Genomic DNA, 17,849 nt, shown 5'->3' with positions numbered 1-17,849 from the left:
ATGATAATTCAATTTTCATTCAAAGGCGAGTGCTACAAAAGGCAGTGAATCTTATTTATAGATGCATAAGCCCCTCGCACTTCATGACTCAAGGAATATAGGACTAAAAATGAAACTCAAACAAGTCAGGAGCAAAGCATATTTGACGCACTAAAAATGAAACTCAAACAAGTCTAGAGCAAAGCATATTCGACGCAATACATGACTGAATGGAGAGCCCCAATTAAGCCTAAAAGTGGCATCTTTCACATGTGGGACTTCAAGCTTCCAAGCTCTCTTATTCATGCCTCTCCATGACTAGGCCAAATATCACAAGGTTCTTCGACTAATTTTTCAAGCCCAAATCAAGGCCTTACTTAGGCGGTCCACATGTACCTCTACAAAATCAAACAAAAATACAAGGAAAAATACACTTGTATAATTTGTACAATACTAAGAAAAAAGAAGAAAATCCTAGTATTATACTCTTCAAATGTAGAACCTTCTTTCTTGAAGTTTCATCTTCTTATATCCTTTTAGCCAATGATTTGTTACTAGATGATTTCCATCATACCCTCCCTCTTGAATAATCTATCCTTAGATTTGAATGATACTCAAGGACAACAACATTTGTTGGTTGATTTATTATTTTTTTTATGGTCAAATATCAATCTACAACAAGCAGTAAACATAAGTGGAGAAAAAATATTTATTAAAAAAAAACTAAGAAAAGTGTGTCTAAAGTTTCTATGTGAAGAAACAATGCTCTCTATTATTTTTGTAAGATTAAGGCTCATTATTTTGAAAAGATATTTTTCTCCTATTTGTTTTAGTCATTGCTTTGTGTTGTGAAACAAAACAAAAGTGATTTTTTTTTATAGAATTTTGAGAAAGAAAGTTAGAATTTTTACTTTCTTGGAAAGAAAAGTTCAAAGTTGTATAAGTCTTCTCAAGAGTTTTTTTTGTGTCCAAATGAATGAATCTTTCAATTTTAATCAAATATATTTTGAAAACTAGTTAAAAAGATTCTCAGGTTTAATGAGTTAAAAGTGTGATAATCAATTCTCTAAGACATGATTTTTCAACTTTTTGCTTTAATCGATTCAGAAATAGATGATTGATTATCTTGTTTTGAATCTATTAGAAACAATGTAATTGAATAAACGAAAATATAATAGATAATAATGTTCTTAAAACTTTTTTCAAAACTCATTTTAAGATGGTTGTATGAATTACTTTTACTTGAAGGAATCAAACAACTATACAATGAAAGTAAAAGCATCCTAAACCCATCTACAACATTTTCATTTTCAATCTTCATCATGAAAACATTTCACAAGGAGGCATGAGCATTTTCAAGTCCAATATTTTTAAAAGAAGCAAAAACATAACAAAGATAAAAAGAATGCCATACACATATCTTCATAGACTAAGCTATATTTAAACTTTCCTCTTTAAAGCTAACCTCTCTCTAAAGCTAACTTTGTTAAGATTGAAGAGAGGAAGATCAACACCAAGAAGAATTCAGTGTAAGCCTTCATGAAGCCAATTTTTAGTAGCAAAGTTTAACTCAAATTCCGCTGAGCTTATATCCTTCGTAACTCATAAACTTTAACCATGCATGTCAATTTTAAAGGAAGAAAATGAAAATTTAGAAAAGGAGAACAAAAAATAAACTTACTTGGAACCAATAAAAACACTTTTTAATAGATATCACATACTCATTCTTTATATAAAAGTGAAAGTCCTTACAAAACTTATCTATCAAAACATCATATTTTTCAAAAATTACTCCAATCTAAGCATGTCATAGTGAACTACAAAATCCACTCCAACCATGAAAACAACAAACACATAAAACCTAACCCAACACACATAGTTAACTAAGCAACCTCACACAAAATGATTAACAAACATAATTAGCAATTAAGAAAATGGGTTAAAACCTCCTTTGACCATTCTCTCAAGAGGCCCAAACAAAGGGTGTGGCAAATGATCCCACTCATACCACTCCCAACCATCACACTTGTTAGGCTCAAGATTCTGTGGCACTTGCTCTTCTTCCACATCCACACCCATCACTGATCTCATAAAAATGGTCACATAGTGACACTTTTTTGGTTGCTCCAACATCACATTGTTTGTTACTGTTAAAAACTCACTCTTCCCTATCTCCAATCCTGTTTCCTCTTTCACTTCTCTTGCTGCACATTCTTCAAAACTCTCCCCTGAAAAGTTTCAAATGCCCCACATTTGTTGAATAACATTCAAACTCACTACTTTTTATATGCTTCCTTCTAGTTATAAACCATTATTTTTCACTTATGACAATGACAAAAAGACCAATCCTAGTATGTTTTAATTATATTTTATTGTAGATGGTTAGATTTTAATTTTATAACAACTACTTTAAAAACTATATTTAAAGTAACAATATTATAGAAAACAAAAGCAACACTCTGAGTTAAAACCATAATAATACACATTCTTTAACATTTTCACATACTCTGTTCTCTTCAATATAATTCATGGTAAAGGTAATATGGTAATTATATATTGATAATTCTAATTTTTTATACAACTATATTGTAATTCACAATTTATTATTTTAATATTTTTTTATATTATTTAATTACAAATTTATTTTTATTATATATATATATATATATATATATATATATTTTAAATCTACTACAAGATTGTATAAAACTAAAAAAAATTTCAAACTATCATTTTCCATTCATATTTTATTTTAAAATATTTAGTGGAAAAACAGAGAATAATAAAAAGAAGAGAGAAAGGGACTGACCGAATTCGAGGTGGCCGCCGGGGAGGGCGTAGGTGGCGTTTCCGACCGCCGAGCGGCGGCGGCCGAGGAGGACCGATCTGCCTTTCAAGAGAAAAACGACCACCGCCACCCGCGGCTCCGGCGTCGGGTCTCCAATGTTGGTGTTGTTTTCCATTTTGGTCTCTTCTGATTGAAATCTGTGTTGCAGTGTTCCTCTGTTGCTCCTCTATATAGTGAAACGTCAAGTTCTGCTGGACTATTCCAATAGTTAGACGACACGTGGCGTACTGGGTTTTTCTCGGAACCTGACCTGCTTGGTCTCCAAGCATTTTATTTTAATACAAAAATTCAAAAGGTTTTTGCCTATTTGATTCCGACTTACTATATTCTGATATTATTATTATTATTATTATTATTATTATTATTATTATTGTTATTATTATGATTATTATTATTTTTAAAAATTGTAAGAAAAAAAAATTAAAAAAAGTAACTGTCATAAATTTTGTCTAAGAAATTGAACAAAAGATATGTATTCTCTTTTCAATTTTTTCTATGAACATTTCTAGGTAAGGATTTCAAAAGACTAACCCATCTAAAAAATAATATAAAAAAATTATCACAGTCGAAATTTTTTAAGATATTTTGGATTTATTTTGTTCTCTACAGAAATATGCTAAAAATTCTATATTGAAAATCAAGAAATGAACTAAATCCTTTTTTTTGTATTTAAATATGGTATTATATGTTTGGAAGTAATTAATCACTAACATATACTCAAAAAAAGTTATTTTATGATATAGTTGTGCTTTGTTTATAATAAATATACTTACTGAAACATAATAATAATTTTGTATTATAGTTTTTAATCATGAGATTACATAATTTATTAATGAAGATGAGAGAAAGTTGAGATTATAAACATGATAATAACAGTGGAAATTCGACTTTCGAAAAACCAAATTCTCTGTATTTTTTTAATAAGTGCTACTCTTGGGAATAACGTTCCCTTATCTGTTTGTGTAATTTTTGTTTGAAAGGTTATAATTTGAGAAAAAAAATTCTTATTTCATTATTTTTGTTTTAACAGTACATTTTTGAATCCATTGATAGAACAAATCATGGTGATAATGATTATAAATAACAAAACAATATTTAAAAAAAAATTATTTTAAATTATTTTTTAAAATCATTAATGAATTTATTGATGTTATTTGGTGAATGTTAGTAATTACATAAAAAAAAGTTAATTACAGTGACTTATCCAATGGGTATTGATTTTCGTAAAAGGCATCGATTTATATATGTAAACTGACTAAAAAAAAGCTTTTTACTTAAAAACGAATGATTACCATTATAATTTAATCAAATATTTTTCTTAAAGATAACTTTTTTGAATTTCTCTCTTAACTCTTAAACATTTTTCTATCACATACTGAAATGAAATGCATTTTTTTTTCAAAGATAAATTATTTTTATTGAAAATAAAAAAATCCAAACACCTTTCAAATAAAAAAGTATAAACCTATTTAATTATTGGTCTTTTGGAAATTATGATTAATCTTAATCTATATAGTATAAAAAAAATACTATATAACACGTATACTATCTAAAGTTTAGGATATTATATTATATAATTATAAATTATATATAAATTGATAATAAAGATTGATATACATTAAGTAGGACAGATAAATGTTTCTTTGATTAAAAAAATTTGTTATTATTTTTATAATTCTAATAAAATTTTATATAATAAATTTAAATAATAATTCTAATAAAATTTTATATAATAAATTTAAATTTTTAGAAAGTTAATGTGTTTATTTTTTTAAAATTGTGTTAGAAATATATTATAATTTTCAAAAATTTAATAAATATTTTTTTTAATTAGAGGGTTCACTAATACATATCCTACGTAAATCATACTAAATTTTTATGTTTGATACATATCACAATGTGTGAGTCTCATTTACTTTAATGTATCCGAAAACATTGGAGAAAATAATAGTTAGTTAGTGTTTTTTTTGACTGAGAAAAGAAACGAAAAAAAGAAATGATCACGTAAAATGTTCTTACAATTAGTGGGAGAAGAAGAGTCACAATTTACAACGTCCCTTCCTTCACAACGTTCCTTCCTTCACGCCAGTTTGTTACACTTTGCCTCCTTATTACTATGCGCCAATTTCTTCTCTCTCATCCCTCTCTTCTCACACACTTTCTTCTTCTTCTTCGTTTTTCTCTGTTTGGGTGCTTCTCTGCCACCAATGACGGACATCACTGACGACATAGCGGAGGAAATCTCCTTCCAAGACTTCGACGATGACTGCAATATGCTCGGAAGCCTTCTCAACGACATCTTGCAGAGAGAGGCTGGCCCAATCTTCGTCGACAAGCTTGAAAAAATTCGAGTCCTCGCTCAGGTTTTCCTTTTTCTTCCATTTCACATTCTCTATAAATCCATCTTGCTCTTTTCTTAAATGGGTCTTGCTTCTTTATCTCTATTATTCACGGTTTGCCAAACTTTTGAACGTGAAAAATTTAAGTTATTCAAAAGAAAGGACTTTGAGGGTCATATACATTCACATTTAACTTAATATGTGATACCCCAACAAAGATATGCATCATTATTTTGTATGAAATGTGTTTTCTCTGTACACCCATCATCAAAATCTCATCCTTCGTTTTTTTTTTACAAGAACATGATATCTAACATTTAAACAATGGCTTTACAATCTAGTTTTAAGAGTAATATGAACGTTAAAAGTTATTTTTGTAATTGTAGAAAAAGAAGAAAAGAAAATAAGAGATTGCAAAATAATGAGTGAACTTATTGTCGTAAAAATTTGTTGGAGTATATAGATATTATTTGCTGTTTTGCATGTTACCATATTAGAATATTTTTGTGTTTTATCGAGGATAAGAAAATACTAATTAGACTAGAAAAATTTGACTAGTTACTTTTTAGGGGGTTGTCATTAAGAGATCTTAACATAGTTTTCTTTTGATATTTCTAATATGTTTCTGAGTAGTTGAGGATGATATTAATTTGATTTTGGTGGGTGTTTAAGTTAAGATCAGTATTTATTTTGTTCTTCTTATGATTTTATCAAGGTTGGCTTGTTTTGATTGGTGAGAAAGAGGACAGAGCAAGCACTAAGTTGTTAGTGTTTTCTACCTTGATTTTATGGTTTTTGCAGCTATGGAGTTTGTTTCTATGCTGTGATTTCATCACTGTTTTATTGAGAGTCTTTTGGTTGTTTAGAGAGACTCACCGGGTTGTTAATGATTTTCTTTCAAGTTGTTGTGATTTATTTATTTTTTGTTCAATTGTGAGGTTGAAGAATGGCATGGGTAAGGCATTTAGTGTTTCATCGTGCATGCATGTGAAATTCCCATTTATAATAATTTTTTTCATCCCTTTATTTGTTTTTGGTTTTGGTTCTCGTTATTTTATTTTAGCTCTTTTAATATACTTAACCTAAATTAATTTTCAAGCTTTGATTTTTAACTTCAAACTAAATTAATTTTAATTTATGAAAAAACACTTTATAGAAAAGTTCAGTCAAATACATTCAAAGCCTAAAATATAGAAATCAAAAGCAAATTCAATTGTATACAATAGAAACAAAAGCATATTTAATTTTGATTGTCTCAATAGAAGAATGCAAATGTTTTTGTAATTGATTATCAGTGTAACTGTTTTTGCATTTGCTGGCAATCCTAGGAATTGAAAATTCCTTAACATATTTTTTTTGTCTTTAGAGCGCTTGTAATATGAGACATGCGGGGATTGAAGACATGGCTGAGCTGCTAGAGAAGCAATTGGCTTCAGAGTTATCCAAGATGACACTAGAAGAAGCTCTCACACTAGCTCGTGCCTTTAGTCATCATCTTACTTTGATGGGTATTGCTGAAACTCACCATAGGTATTAACTACTTATGTTCCCTTTTCATTCCATTAGTTGATATTTGTTTGTGTGAGCTCTGTGCAAAAAATCAGCAATATCTCAAAATAAGCTCAACATTGATGAAATATTTCTGTAGTGCATGATTTCCCCAGTGTGATAGTTTTGAGCAAGTTATGCTTGTGCAGGGTTCGTAAAGGAGGAAACCGGGCTCTTATTGCAAAATCTTGTGATGACATATTTAACCAGCTGTTGCAAGATGGAGTTACTCCAGATGAACTTTATAACTCGGTTTGCAAGCAGGTCTGTTATTTTCATTCTAATTTATTGTTAATCTGCGTAGTCTGTGAGATATATAGATGAAAATAAGTAAATGATCTTTCATTGTTTCTGCAAGTTTGCAAAAAATTTCGTTTTTGATATTTAGTGAAACATTATGTGCTTATCACCATGGATTTTAACAGAATCCATTACTAATAGTTGCTATTGCTATTCAAAATCCAAATTTATTTATGTTGACACAGGAGGTCGAAATTGTTCTTACAGCTCACCCCACCCAAATTAATCGCCGTACCTTGCAATACAAACACATTAAAATTGCTGTGAGTTCACTTTTCTGAATAAATTCAATTGCCGAGACTTGAGGCTTGAACTTTATGATATAATCTCTCAATATGTTTTGTTACTGTTTTTTCTCTAACTACTTTTTAACCTTCATGCAGCATCTTTTGGATTATAATGATCGACCTGATCTTGGCCATGAAGATCGAGATATGTTGATTGAAGATCTGGTATAAGCACTAGTGTTTGTACACCAAAAGTAAAATTCCATAGGGTTTTAGGGTGGTATTAATCTATAAAAGTGTAACAGTTAGTGAAATTTCTTTTCTAGCAAACTTTATTCTATTCTCATAAATCATATTGGCTTTGGTAGGTGAGAGAGATAACTTCAATATGGCAGACAGATGAACTTAGGCGTGAAAAACCCACACCAGTCGATGAAGCCAGGGCCGGTAAACTGCTTGAGTATTATATGTTTAACAACATTTTAACTCTGAGCAAAAGTTGTTTTAGTTGTTCCTTAAGAATGCTCTCTGGCCTTTTTGACCAAGTGTTCAAGAGTTTTGTGTTTATTGTCCCAAAAATGCTCTTAGATGAACGCACAATGGCTTAATCTTTTAGGATACACAGTCCTTGATATTTATCTTTCAGCTGTTGAATGATTTGATACACTGTTAAAAATAGAAGTTGAAGAACAAGAGCCTCTTGGTTTATTTTTTCAATTCTCCCAGGATTGAATATTGTGGAGCAATCACTCTGGAAAGCTGTTCCTCATTATTTACGTCGAGTTAGCAGCGCTTTAAGGAAGGTATGTCATCTTTAATGTATGTCTGTTAACTCGTACATTCTTTCCCTTTTAAGATTTTCAATGCAATTTACCCTTCCTTGCAGCACACAGGAAAACCACTTCCATTGACTTGTACTCCGATAAAGTTTGGATCTTGGATGGGAGGTGATAGAGATGGAAACCCAAATGTGACAGCTAAGGTAGCACTTTCAAATATCCATTCATGCTACCTTAGTTTTCTAGTAGTGGAAGCATAGTTAAATCTCTAATGTCATTATATTATTCAATCAAGTTTAATGATGATTGAATTCGGAAAACTGTAGACAAATTTCAATGACAATTTACTTATATAAATATCATATTAAAAATTACACTTTAAATCCAATTCAACCTTAATTTACTCTTTACAAGAACTCTATCAATTATGTTGTATAATTTATGTAGCTAACATTACATTTGTTGATATTACTTGTAGATATAAACAAAATTTTCTCTTGTAGAAAATTTAATTTCTGATAGTAATTGATCCATCTTTTCTTCAAGTTTGGGGTTGAAGGATGCGCTTTTCTGTTTCAATTACTGAAGTTTGTGGCATGTGATAACCAATAAATTACCAAATTTTTTCTTTCTTACCTAGGAGTGGGGATTTTCTTGTAGAATATATATGTGATTTTGATTTGATGATGTAATTCAAACTTAATTGTGTAATTGACTTTCCTTTTGTTTTTCAGGTCTCAAAAGATGTTTCACTTCTGTCGAGATGGATGGCAATTGACCTCTACGTTCGGGAAGTGGATAGCCTGAAATTTGAGCTATCCATGAAACGGTGCAGCGATAAGTTGTCAAAATTGGCACAGGAAATTCTGGAAGGTTTTTTTCTGTTTAGTTTTGTGTTTGGTGATATCTTCCGAATGCTAACGGGCATATCAGTTATCTTTCTTTGATATAATGTGACCTTTTGGATACTGTTTGTCAAGAAGTAACACTTATTCATGTGCACAGCATTGAAACACTTAAAGATAGTTTTTTTGGGAGGTTAAATTATCATGTTAATTTACTTTCCTTTTTAAAGCCTAACTATCATCAATTATGTCATTTTTATTAAAACAAATGATGATATTATGCTCTTCGTATTTATTCTTGAGGTTTTGGTAACGCATTTAATCACCTTTCTGGTATTTTCTTTATGCATTACTTCTTTGATGCATCAAGGCATTTTCCTCTAGTCATTGAAATGGCTTTAAAGTTATTCCGGTGGAACTCATTTGGCTATATTAATAACTCAAACTCGCCAAAATATACAAGTATATGCGTGTGTTTTTTCCCTTCTACTTTTCTCTGGTTTCCAAAGGCATCAACATGATGACATTGGCTCCTATCCAATCTCAAAGTCAAGTCTCTTCCAATTGAATGATATGAAATAGGCTAGATGCACACGTGTGCTAAAAGCTTTGAGGCCATTTTAATTTGTTTCCTAGAATGTTCTTTTCTGAACGATTCATATAATGAGGAAACAAAATCTACTTTTTCATATGGCAAGTTTTCTTCCAGCAAGACAATTGTTTGTTGAAAATATTTTAAACTTTTGTATAATATAAAGGTATAATATGATATTTGATGATGCGGTGTAAGTGGAATGGTTATCCATTTATTGTTTTATTTATGTACTTTCAATGTCTTTGCAAGAGATACTGAAGATGTTTCCTTATGAATTGTTTTCTCTAGAGTATGCTGTCACTGTTTGATCAAGATGATTACTTCTTTTTCTTCAGAAGCTAATGATGAGGAGAATCACCGTGAGCTTTGGAATGAATCTAGGAGTGTAAGTCAAATGAAGTATTCTAGCAAACAAGGTTCACCACTTCCAACTAAACTTCCATCTGGAGCTCATTTACCGTCTTGTGCTGGTACACATAATTTTGCACAAAATTGATGTTTGTTTTATTTTCGTTTGGATGTCGTGTTTTTTAATGGCAACGTCAATTTCATAACATCTTGTCTGTTTTAGTGCAATGTCCTTTTTTCTAGAAACATACAAAAATACTTGTATGTCATTTGTGGCTCCTAACTCTAATAATAACTAATTAAGGAATGATGCTCCTTGCTGATTACATGAATAGATGAATTGGAATTCGTCTAATCTTAAAAATAACTTATCATGATGCCATGCATGAGGAATAAAGTGCAATTTTATTAAGAAGATGATATATATAAATTCTTCCCAATCAAGTATATTTTATTAATTTAATATCTCTTATAACGAAGTTCTATTGTGTACGTTTTATTTCATGTAGAAAAGGGTGGATCTGAGCATCCCAGACTCATGCCAGGAGCTGATTACAAGCAATTCAATCCCAAGGTAGATCAATAGAGTAAATTTCTGAATTTTCCATTTAATCCTGGATAATACATGGGTAAACAAATTATCTGATAGGGTGGCGAGATTTCAAGTTCAACTGAGAGCAGTGGTGGCAGTCCCAATGTCCGTTCATCAGTACCAATTTCACCAAATTCCAGTGCTTCTTCATTAGTTTCAATGACACGCTCTCCCTCTTTCAACTCTAGTCAACAACTTCTTGCTCAGAGGAAATTGTTTGCAGAATCCCAGACAGGAAGGACCAGTTTCCATAGGCTTTTGGAGCCAAAGCTACCTCAGCTTCCTGGAATTGCTCCGTATAGAGTGGTCCTTGGAAATGTCAAAGATAAGGTATTACTTCACCAGTGGTTCAAAATTGGCCTCTTGGACCCATATATTCTGCTTCTGCTGTTGTATTTTGTACAAGATTATGTTGTTTGTTTCCTAGGACTTAAGCATCATAACCTGTCATATACTATATTGGTTCCTGTGCAATTTCTATAAAGGATTTAAATTAAACTCCAGTGGCCTTTAACTTGAAAATGAAAAAAAAGTGATATTGCATACCCTTTTTTTGTTTGTTTGGATTGGTCGAAGGTTCATTTTGGTTTTAGAAGTGAAGTTGTTTGGCAAATAATTTTCTAAGATAGAGAATCCAAGACCATTATTTTTTTGTCTTCATCTTCTGTTCATGTTGTTGGCTTGATTTTCCCATTAGGAAAAAGAAAGATGATTATGAAATCAAGTGGGCAGAACCATTAATGAATGATATTATTGCAGAAAATGTTGTGGCAAATAAATCATTGATTTCAACATATAGATATTTTCGGTATTATTTCTAGGTAAAGAGTGATGAACTTTTGAACTTGAATTTGACATTACAGATTTGAAATTCAATTGCAAAATGCCTTTATGTAGAAGGAAACATTGAATACCCATGGATTATAAACTTATATGCATTATTAGGAGCTACGGTGGATATTTTGAAAATCGTATTACTTGTGGTAAAAGACGGTTAAGTGCACTTATCTTCAGATCAAGCCTTATTTGCATTATTCCATGGCTTTCATAACGAAGATTCTTATATAGAAAACATCATATACATCAGTATATGCATGTGAAAAATATACTTTTCTAGTTTTGATTGAATGATGTCCATGGAGGAATTGTATTTGGTGGGCCATTACGACTAGTTCATATACATTTTTATTGAATGTGCTGGTTTTATACATTGTCCTGTTACTTGGAAATCTAGTATAAGGTAGTAATACTGTGCATGATCTGTTCCATGTGTTTAGCTTCTGAGAACTCGTAGACGGTTGGAGCTTCTTCTCGAGGATGGTCCATGTGAACATAATCCTACGAATTATTATGAAACAACAGATCAGCTCTTGGAACCTTTGCTCCTTTGCTATGAATCTTTGGTACTTTTTCTTTTTCATACCCTTTACCCTCTAATGTTGTGCATAATTATCATTTAGCTCTACATTTCTCCAGCAATCATGTGGATCTGGGGTGCTAGCTGATGGTCGACTTGCTGATCTGATTCGAAGAGTTACTACTTTTGGCATGGTGTTAATGAAGCTTGACTTACGGCAGGTAATGTGTCAAAGTTTTTTGTTGTTATTGTTTGGATAATCAGTTGTGGCCTGAAATTAGCAGTGTGACAGGAATCTGGCAGACATGCTGAAACGCTTGATGCAGTTACAAGGTATTTGGACTTGGGTACATACAGTGAGTGGGACGAAGAAAAAAAACTTAACTTCTTAACTAGAGAGCTGAAAGGGAAGAGACCACTGATTCCCCCTAGTATAGAGGTGAGATTGTTAGATTGTTATACCAAATGCTAGCTTTGCAGGTTATGTATCCAGTAGGACGGTTAGAATGTTATACACTGATTTTTTCTTCATTCTATGCTCCTGAGTTTCTGTTTTTAATTGGACTCTTGATCTATTCTTTGTAGGTTGTTCCAGATGTTAGAGAAGTCTTGGACACGTTCCGAACTGCTGCTGAGTTAGGAAGCGATTCATTTGGTGCCTATGTGATCTCTATGGCCTCAAATGTATGATTAACTACCATTGTACTTACAAATTATAACTGCAAAATATGCATAATCGAGTTATTGAAACACTTTGCATTACGAATTTCAATGCCAAACCAAACTCCTTACAAACACTATCTTTTACTTTTCTTTAGCCCCTTCTTTCTTAGTGTTTGTTTTTGCATGAATTTTTTTGTTTCTTTCTATATTCTTTTCATCTGATGTTGATATTCAGATGTCTAACATCTTTTCGTTTCCGTTTTTGTTTGCATCTGGTGATCAGGCCAGTGATGTTCTAGCAGTAGAGCTTTTGCAGAAGGATGCACGGCTTGCTGTTAGTGGAGAGTTAGGAAGAGCTTGTCCAGGTGGAACGTAAGTATGGAAATGAAATGTTTGTCATAGTTTTCAAAAAACAGACCACAACCACTTTTGTTAAGCGGCAAATTTACAACTTCAACCACAATTCAAAACCCTTTTATCTAATTGCAAAGGTCTTGATGTGAAAAAATGTGCTTGTAAATTGCAAAGGGCTTTTGAACTTTATTAACAAAATGTGTCCAACATAGGCTGCGGGTGGTTCCTCTATTTGAAACTGTAAAGGACCTGAGAGGAGCTGGTTCAGTTATCAGAAAGCTTTTGTCAATAGATTGGTACCGGCAACACATCCTTAAAAACCATAATGGGCATCAAGAGGTACTTTCTAACCACATCTTCATTTCATTTGTGTTGTGTGTACTAGCTGTGACGTGAATTCATGTATTGGTATTACAAATTTCTATATGCAGGTCATGGTTGGGTATTCTGATTCTGGTAAAGATGCTGGGCGTTTCACTGCTGCTTGGGAACTCTACAAAGCTCAAGAAGATGTTGTGGCTGCATGCAAGGAGTATGGTATTAAGGTTACTCTCTTCCATGGCCGTGGAGGGAGTATTGGCCGCGGTGGTGGCCCAACATATATGGCCATTCAGTCTCAACCACCCGGCTCTGTCATGGTGGGTTTTATAACATAACCTTAATACTTTGAATTTTAGTCCTATCTTCCTTTTATAAACTTAGAACCGGATAATGCCAATTTATAATGTGTTTCATGATTATAGTTGGTCATGATTATTTTTTAGTTTTTATCACCAAAGTTTATTTTTTTGTTGATGTAGTCTGTGTTAAACATTAGTGGTGTTTTTTTATTGATATCAAACTCTAGATGTTAGTCGAGTTGTTTTTCAGCAAATCTCCATCAAAGCTCAAGTGAGGATTGTTCTCTTCTCTCCCAATCTTATCCAAGGTTTTCATGTCCAGGGATGCCAACTAAAGTTTTTTTTAATCAGCATCAATGATACCTTTTTTTGACCAATGAAAGTCAGATATTTTAATCGATGTTGATATAGGTTATATTTTTGTTGACATTGTTAAGATTATTTATCTGTTTATGTCATTTAAAATTATTTATTTGGTCAATGTTAGTCAGAATGTCAGTAAAATTTGTATAGATGAAGTCTGTCATACTTATTTTTTTTTGTGTATGGTGAAATTGTTTTTCTATTGATGTCATTAGTGTTATTCTTTTTTTCTAAAGTTGGTCAATTTTTTTTTCTAATATCAACTGAAAAGTTAGAAAAGAAACATAAAACATCTGTCCAAAGACTTTGAGAAGGTAACACTTAATTAATGCTAGCAAAAATAATTGTGACCAGCATCTAAAGTAATCTCACCTGCTATTGATTGAGAAAAAAATATATTTCATATTAAAACAAATTTTTGTATTAGGTGGTAAGTGAAATCATTTATACAAAATTTAAATTGATTTCGAACAAAATATTTGAGAAAATTAAATAATTTAAGATTAAAGCCATTGAAATTCTATGTTTAAATTTCTTAAAAATTATGAAATTAGTTACCTAAACACAAGTTATTGTTGTTATAAGCATTATGCTCATTAGGATTGAGGTGTTAGGTCATGTTTGATTGAATTCTTCTATGAAGAAAGTAAAAAAACAGTGAATCAAGTTTCTCCTGTAAAGTTAAATCAACATATGCACCTCAACTTTTCGAGAAGTTGGGATGAAATAGCTCTTTTAAAAATTAATTCAGAAGTTGATTTTAACTTTTAATAGGAGAAGCTCAGTTACTTTATCTTATTATTTCGTTCTCCAATAAATACTTATACAAGAAGTTTATAGTTAACTTGATGTATACTTCTCATTGTCATGTGAACTATTGAATTGCTTGAAGGGTGAAGGTTAACATGGGAACATATGCATTATTCTTGGTCTGTTGTTCACTATGTTAATTTTTGAGTGTCCTACACCATGAAATTGTCTGGTTTGAAACTCATTTGTTTAACAGTCTCTGGTTTGAAAGCAGAGGTACAAGCATTGTTCTGAAACCAATGATACTGATGCATTGTAGGGAACCCTTCGTACAACTGAGCAAGGAGAGATGGTGCAGGCCAAGTTTGGGTTGCCACAAACAGCTGTTAGACAACTTGAGATATACACAACAGCTGTCTTACTTGCTACCCTTCGTCCTCCTCTCCCACCGCGTGAAGAAAAGTGGCGCAATATGATGGAAGACATTTCAAATATCAGTTGCAAGTGTTACCGAAGTGTAGTGTATGAAAATCCAGAATTTCTGTCCTACTTCCATGAAGCCACACCTCAATCAGAGCTTGGCTTCCTCAACATCGGTAGCCGCCCCACAAGGCGGAAGAGCACCACTGGAATTGGCCACCTCCGTGCCATTCCCTGGGTGTTTGCATGGACTCAAACCAGGTTTGTTCTTCCAGCTTGGCTTGGAGTTGGAGCAGGTTTGAAAGGTGCTAGTGAGAAAGGACAAACTGAAGAGCTAAGGGCAATGTACAAAGAGTGGCCTTTCTTCCAAAGCACCATAGACTTGATTGAGATGGTTCTTGGAAAAGCAGACATTCCTATTGCCAAGCACTATGATGAAGTTCTTGTCTCTGAGAAAAGACAAAAACTTGGAAGTCAGCTAAGGGAAGAGCTCATCCAAACTGGGAAGTTTGTGTTATCTGTTAGTGGGCATGAGAAACCTCAGCAGAATAATAGGAGCTTAAGGAAACTGATTGAGAGCAGGCTTCCCTTCCTCAATCCCATGAACATGTTGCAGGTAGAGATTCTCAAGAGGCTAAGAAGTGATGATGACAACCTTAAAGCCAGAGATGCCTTGCTTATCACCATAAATGGCATTGCTGCTGGGATGAGGAACACTGGTTAAGTTCTCAACAAATATACACAATTTTTACTGATTTTGTATGTTGACATGCTCTTACCCACTTTCCCATTTTATTTTTGTGACCCTTCCTAGGATTAGGTATATGCTAATGAAAGATTAATGTAGCCAAAAGCCTTAGTCAAATGTTTTTTCACTTGCACAGATAAGATTAATATAACTTCAAAATATGGGATGGCTATTTCTCCCCTGCTTTTTCATTTTCTTATGACTATTTGTAACACCCATTATATTAAATAAATATTTAATCAAGTAATTTGGCTAATTAATATGAGTAAATTTTTTTCTTTAGTTTTAATAAAAAAATTATTTTAGATTTATTACATGGTATTAGCCTAACTAATTGGACATTCACAACTTAGTAAGTTTACCCTTAGGCCTAAACAATAGTCTTTGTCATCATTATCCAATTGTACATGTTAGTATAGAACATAGTAGACACAATAGAAGAAATATACATTTCTAATCTAAAACACTTCTCAAAGTAAATGACAATAAGTAAAATTATTTGTTTTGCTATAAATATTTTCTACTTTCTTTCCACAATCTTAATTGCTTTTAAAGGTCTTTCTTTCTCTTTAGACTTTTTATTTATATTTTTTGTTTGAATCCATATTACAAGTAAAACTTAATTATTAAAAGGAATTGTGTTTGTGTTTATTTGTTTAAATTAAATAATTGTTTTCTATTATTGTGTTTCACTTTGCACAACTTTAGCTATTGTAAATTAATTATGAGTTGAAAATAAAGTAATTTGTTGCTGGACATTGTAAAAGAATCCCTTAAATTTTAACATTAAACAGTACCAAACTATAAATTTTCATATACAGACACTCATATGTCATCACGGTACTAATTTTATATTTAATAGAAAGAAACTTATAATTTTTTGTCTTATGGAAATTCCAATAAAAAATAATCACTAATTTTAGTGCTTATAGAGGTATGTTCTACCTTGTGTTAATCATTTTAGTATCAATAATTATAATATGTAGAATAGATATAATTATTACTAGATAATTGAAAATTCACTTTTAAATTAATTGTGATACAAGAAAATACTCCATCAAATATTTTTTTTTAACACTTCATCAATTTTAAAATTTAATTTCATAAAAGTCAATTTTGAAAATAAAAATCTAGAAGTAAAAAAATTATTATTATGAAATAATCTTTTTGGAACAACTAGTTTACCTTTCAGAATCTAGATTAACTATTTTGCTTTCAAAATTCGATTACTAAAGTCGAGATGCAAGAAAATATTTGAGGGGTAAAAAAAAAATCTCCTTTTTATTATTATGGAGGCTTGTAGGTTGGACCGTCTCGTCCTTGACCCGTGCGAGTTGTAAATTATGCAGAACGAGTCTAAAACTTTATCTGCTTGCTCATATATTTTTATCAGTATACCTTAAAACTAACTTATAAGATCAAATTTATACTTATATATTATAAAATCTTCTTATATTTTTACGATGTAAAGATCTTCAACAATTCATATTCATCTTTTAATTATATATCATTTCTTAACATCCAAAAAAATTATATTGACACGTGCATGCTTTCATATCTATAAATTATTATTGTGTCTTGTGTCTCTCTATTTTCTTATATTAGAGACTGATTTTACTTTATAGTATTGTAATTTCGTTCTAGCCTAATGAGTTTTTTACATTTACCGTAGTGTCAATATTTAATGTTTATAATTTATATTTTTTTATTGATATTAAAATTCACTAGTGACTATAGTAACATTTGGATGAATTTTGCAAAGCAGAGAAATCACAGGGAGTCAAATAAAAAGGCAATTGAGATAAATTTTAAATTGTTCCAAAAATAGTATTCCATAACAATAAATCTTATTTTGAAATATTCTAGAATGAAAGATTCATAATTATTAAAGAAACTAATTAAAAATTAGATATTCTAAAATATATTATTAGTTTGAAAATATACTTATTGTACAAGTTCTGCAGAATGACAAAATTAGAAATACATTTTAAAACGAAGAATCTAAAATGTATCAATACATTTCATAATGCATTTTTAATCTAAAATGCATATTCTATTCTATAATACACAATTCAGAATATATTAATATATTATAGATTTTTTATTTTAAAATATAATCTAAATTAGAAATATGTATTTCAAAATTATAATCTAGAAAGTTACTCGATTCCAGA

At 31.2% G+C, this 17,849-nt stretch overlaps 2 protein-coding genes across 2 annotated transcripts; one reads left to right on the top strand and one right to left on the bottom strand.

Annotated features, from left to right (window-relative positions):
- Window positions 1–1,679: 1,679 nt before the first annotated feature.
- On the bottom strand, window positions 1,680–2,980 carry NUDX1 (nudix hydrolase 1). Its single transcript, XM_068606216.2, has 2 exons — window positions 2,789–2,980; window positions 1,680–2,207 (listed from the first exon to the last, which is right to left on the bottom strand). Exons 1-2 carry the CDS (start codon window positions 2,940–2,942, stop codon window positions 1,906–1,908), a joined length of 456 nt encoding a protein of 151 aa, XP_068462317.1. The 5' UTR covers window positions 2,943–2,980; the 3' UTR covers window positions 1,680–1,905.
- Window positions 2,981–4,881: 1,901 nt separating this feature from the next.
- On the top strand, window positions 4,882–15,855 carry PPC4 (phosphoenolpyruvate carboxylase 4). Its single transcript, XM_068606215.2, has 20 exons — window positions 4,882–5,190; window positions 6,533–6,696; window positions 6,864–6,978; window positions 7,200–7,277; window positions 7,398–7,466; window positions 7,610–7,688; window positions 7,968–8,044; window positions 8,128–8,223; window positions 8,755–8,893; window positions 9,796–9,930; window positions 10,318–10,382; window positions 10,458–10,730; window positions 11,678–11,803; window positions 11,877–11,978; window positions 12,050–12,196; window positions 12,343–12,441; window positions 12,704–12,792; window positions 12,987–13,113; window positions 13,206–13,412; window positions 14,827–15,855. Exons 1-20 carry the CDS (start codon window positions 5,035–5,037, stop codon window positions 15,649–15,651), a joined length of 3,168 nt encoding a protein of 1,055 aa, XP_068462316.1. The 5' UTR covers window positions 4,882–5,034; the 3' UTR covers window positions 15,652–15,855.
- Window positions 15,856–17,849: the final 1,994 nt, after the last annotated feature.

This window comes from Phaseolus vulgaris, chromosome 3 (assembly GCF_051622355.1).
Source record: "Phaseolus vulgaris cultivar YP4 chromosome 3, ASM5162235v1, whole genome shotgun sequence".
NCBI lineage: Eukaryota > Viridiplantae > Streptophyta > Magnoliopsida > Fabales > Fabaceae > Phaseolus > Phaseolus vulgaris.
This window is presented reverse-complemented; position numbering and strand designations above follow the sequence as displayed.

Excerpts from the sequence above, each read along its gene's own strand:
- NUDX1 (XM_068606216.2), bottom strand. The coding sequence starts at position 2,942 with ATGGAAAACAACACCAACATTGGAGACCCGACGCCGGAGCCGCGGGTG. Across the intron at positions 2,208-2,788 it reads CGGCGGCCACCTCGAATTCG|GGGAGAGTTTTGAAGAATGT; the intron begins GTCAGTCCCTTT and ends GAAACTTTTCAG.
- PPC4 (XM_068606215.2), top strand. The coding sequence starts at position 5,035 with ATGACGGACATCACTGACGACATAGCGGAGGAAATCTCCTTCCAAGAC. Across the intron at positions 7,278-7,397 it reads ACAAACACATTAAAATTGCT|CATCTTTTGGATTATAATGA; the intron begins GTGAGTTCACTT and ends ACCTTCATGCAG. Across the intron at positions 7,467-7,609 it reads ATATGTTGATTGAAGATCTG|GTGAGAGAGATAACTTCAAT; the intron begins GTATAAGCACTA and ends TGGCTTTGGTAG.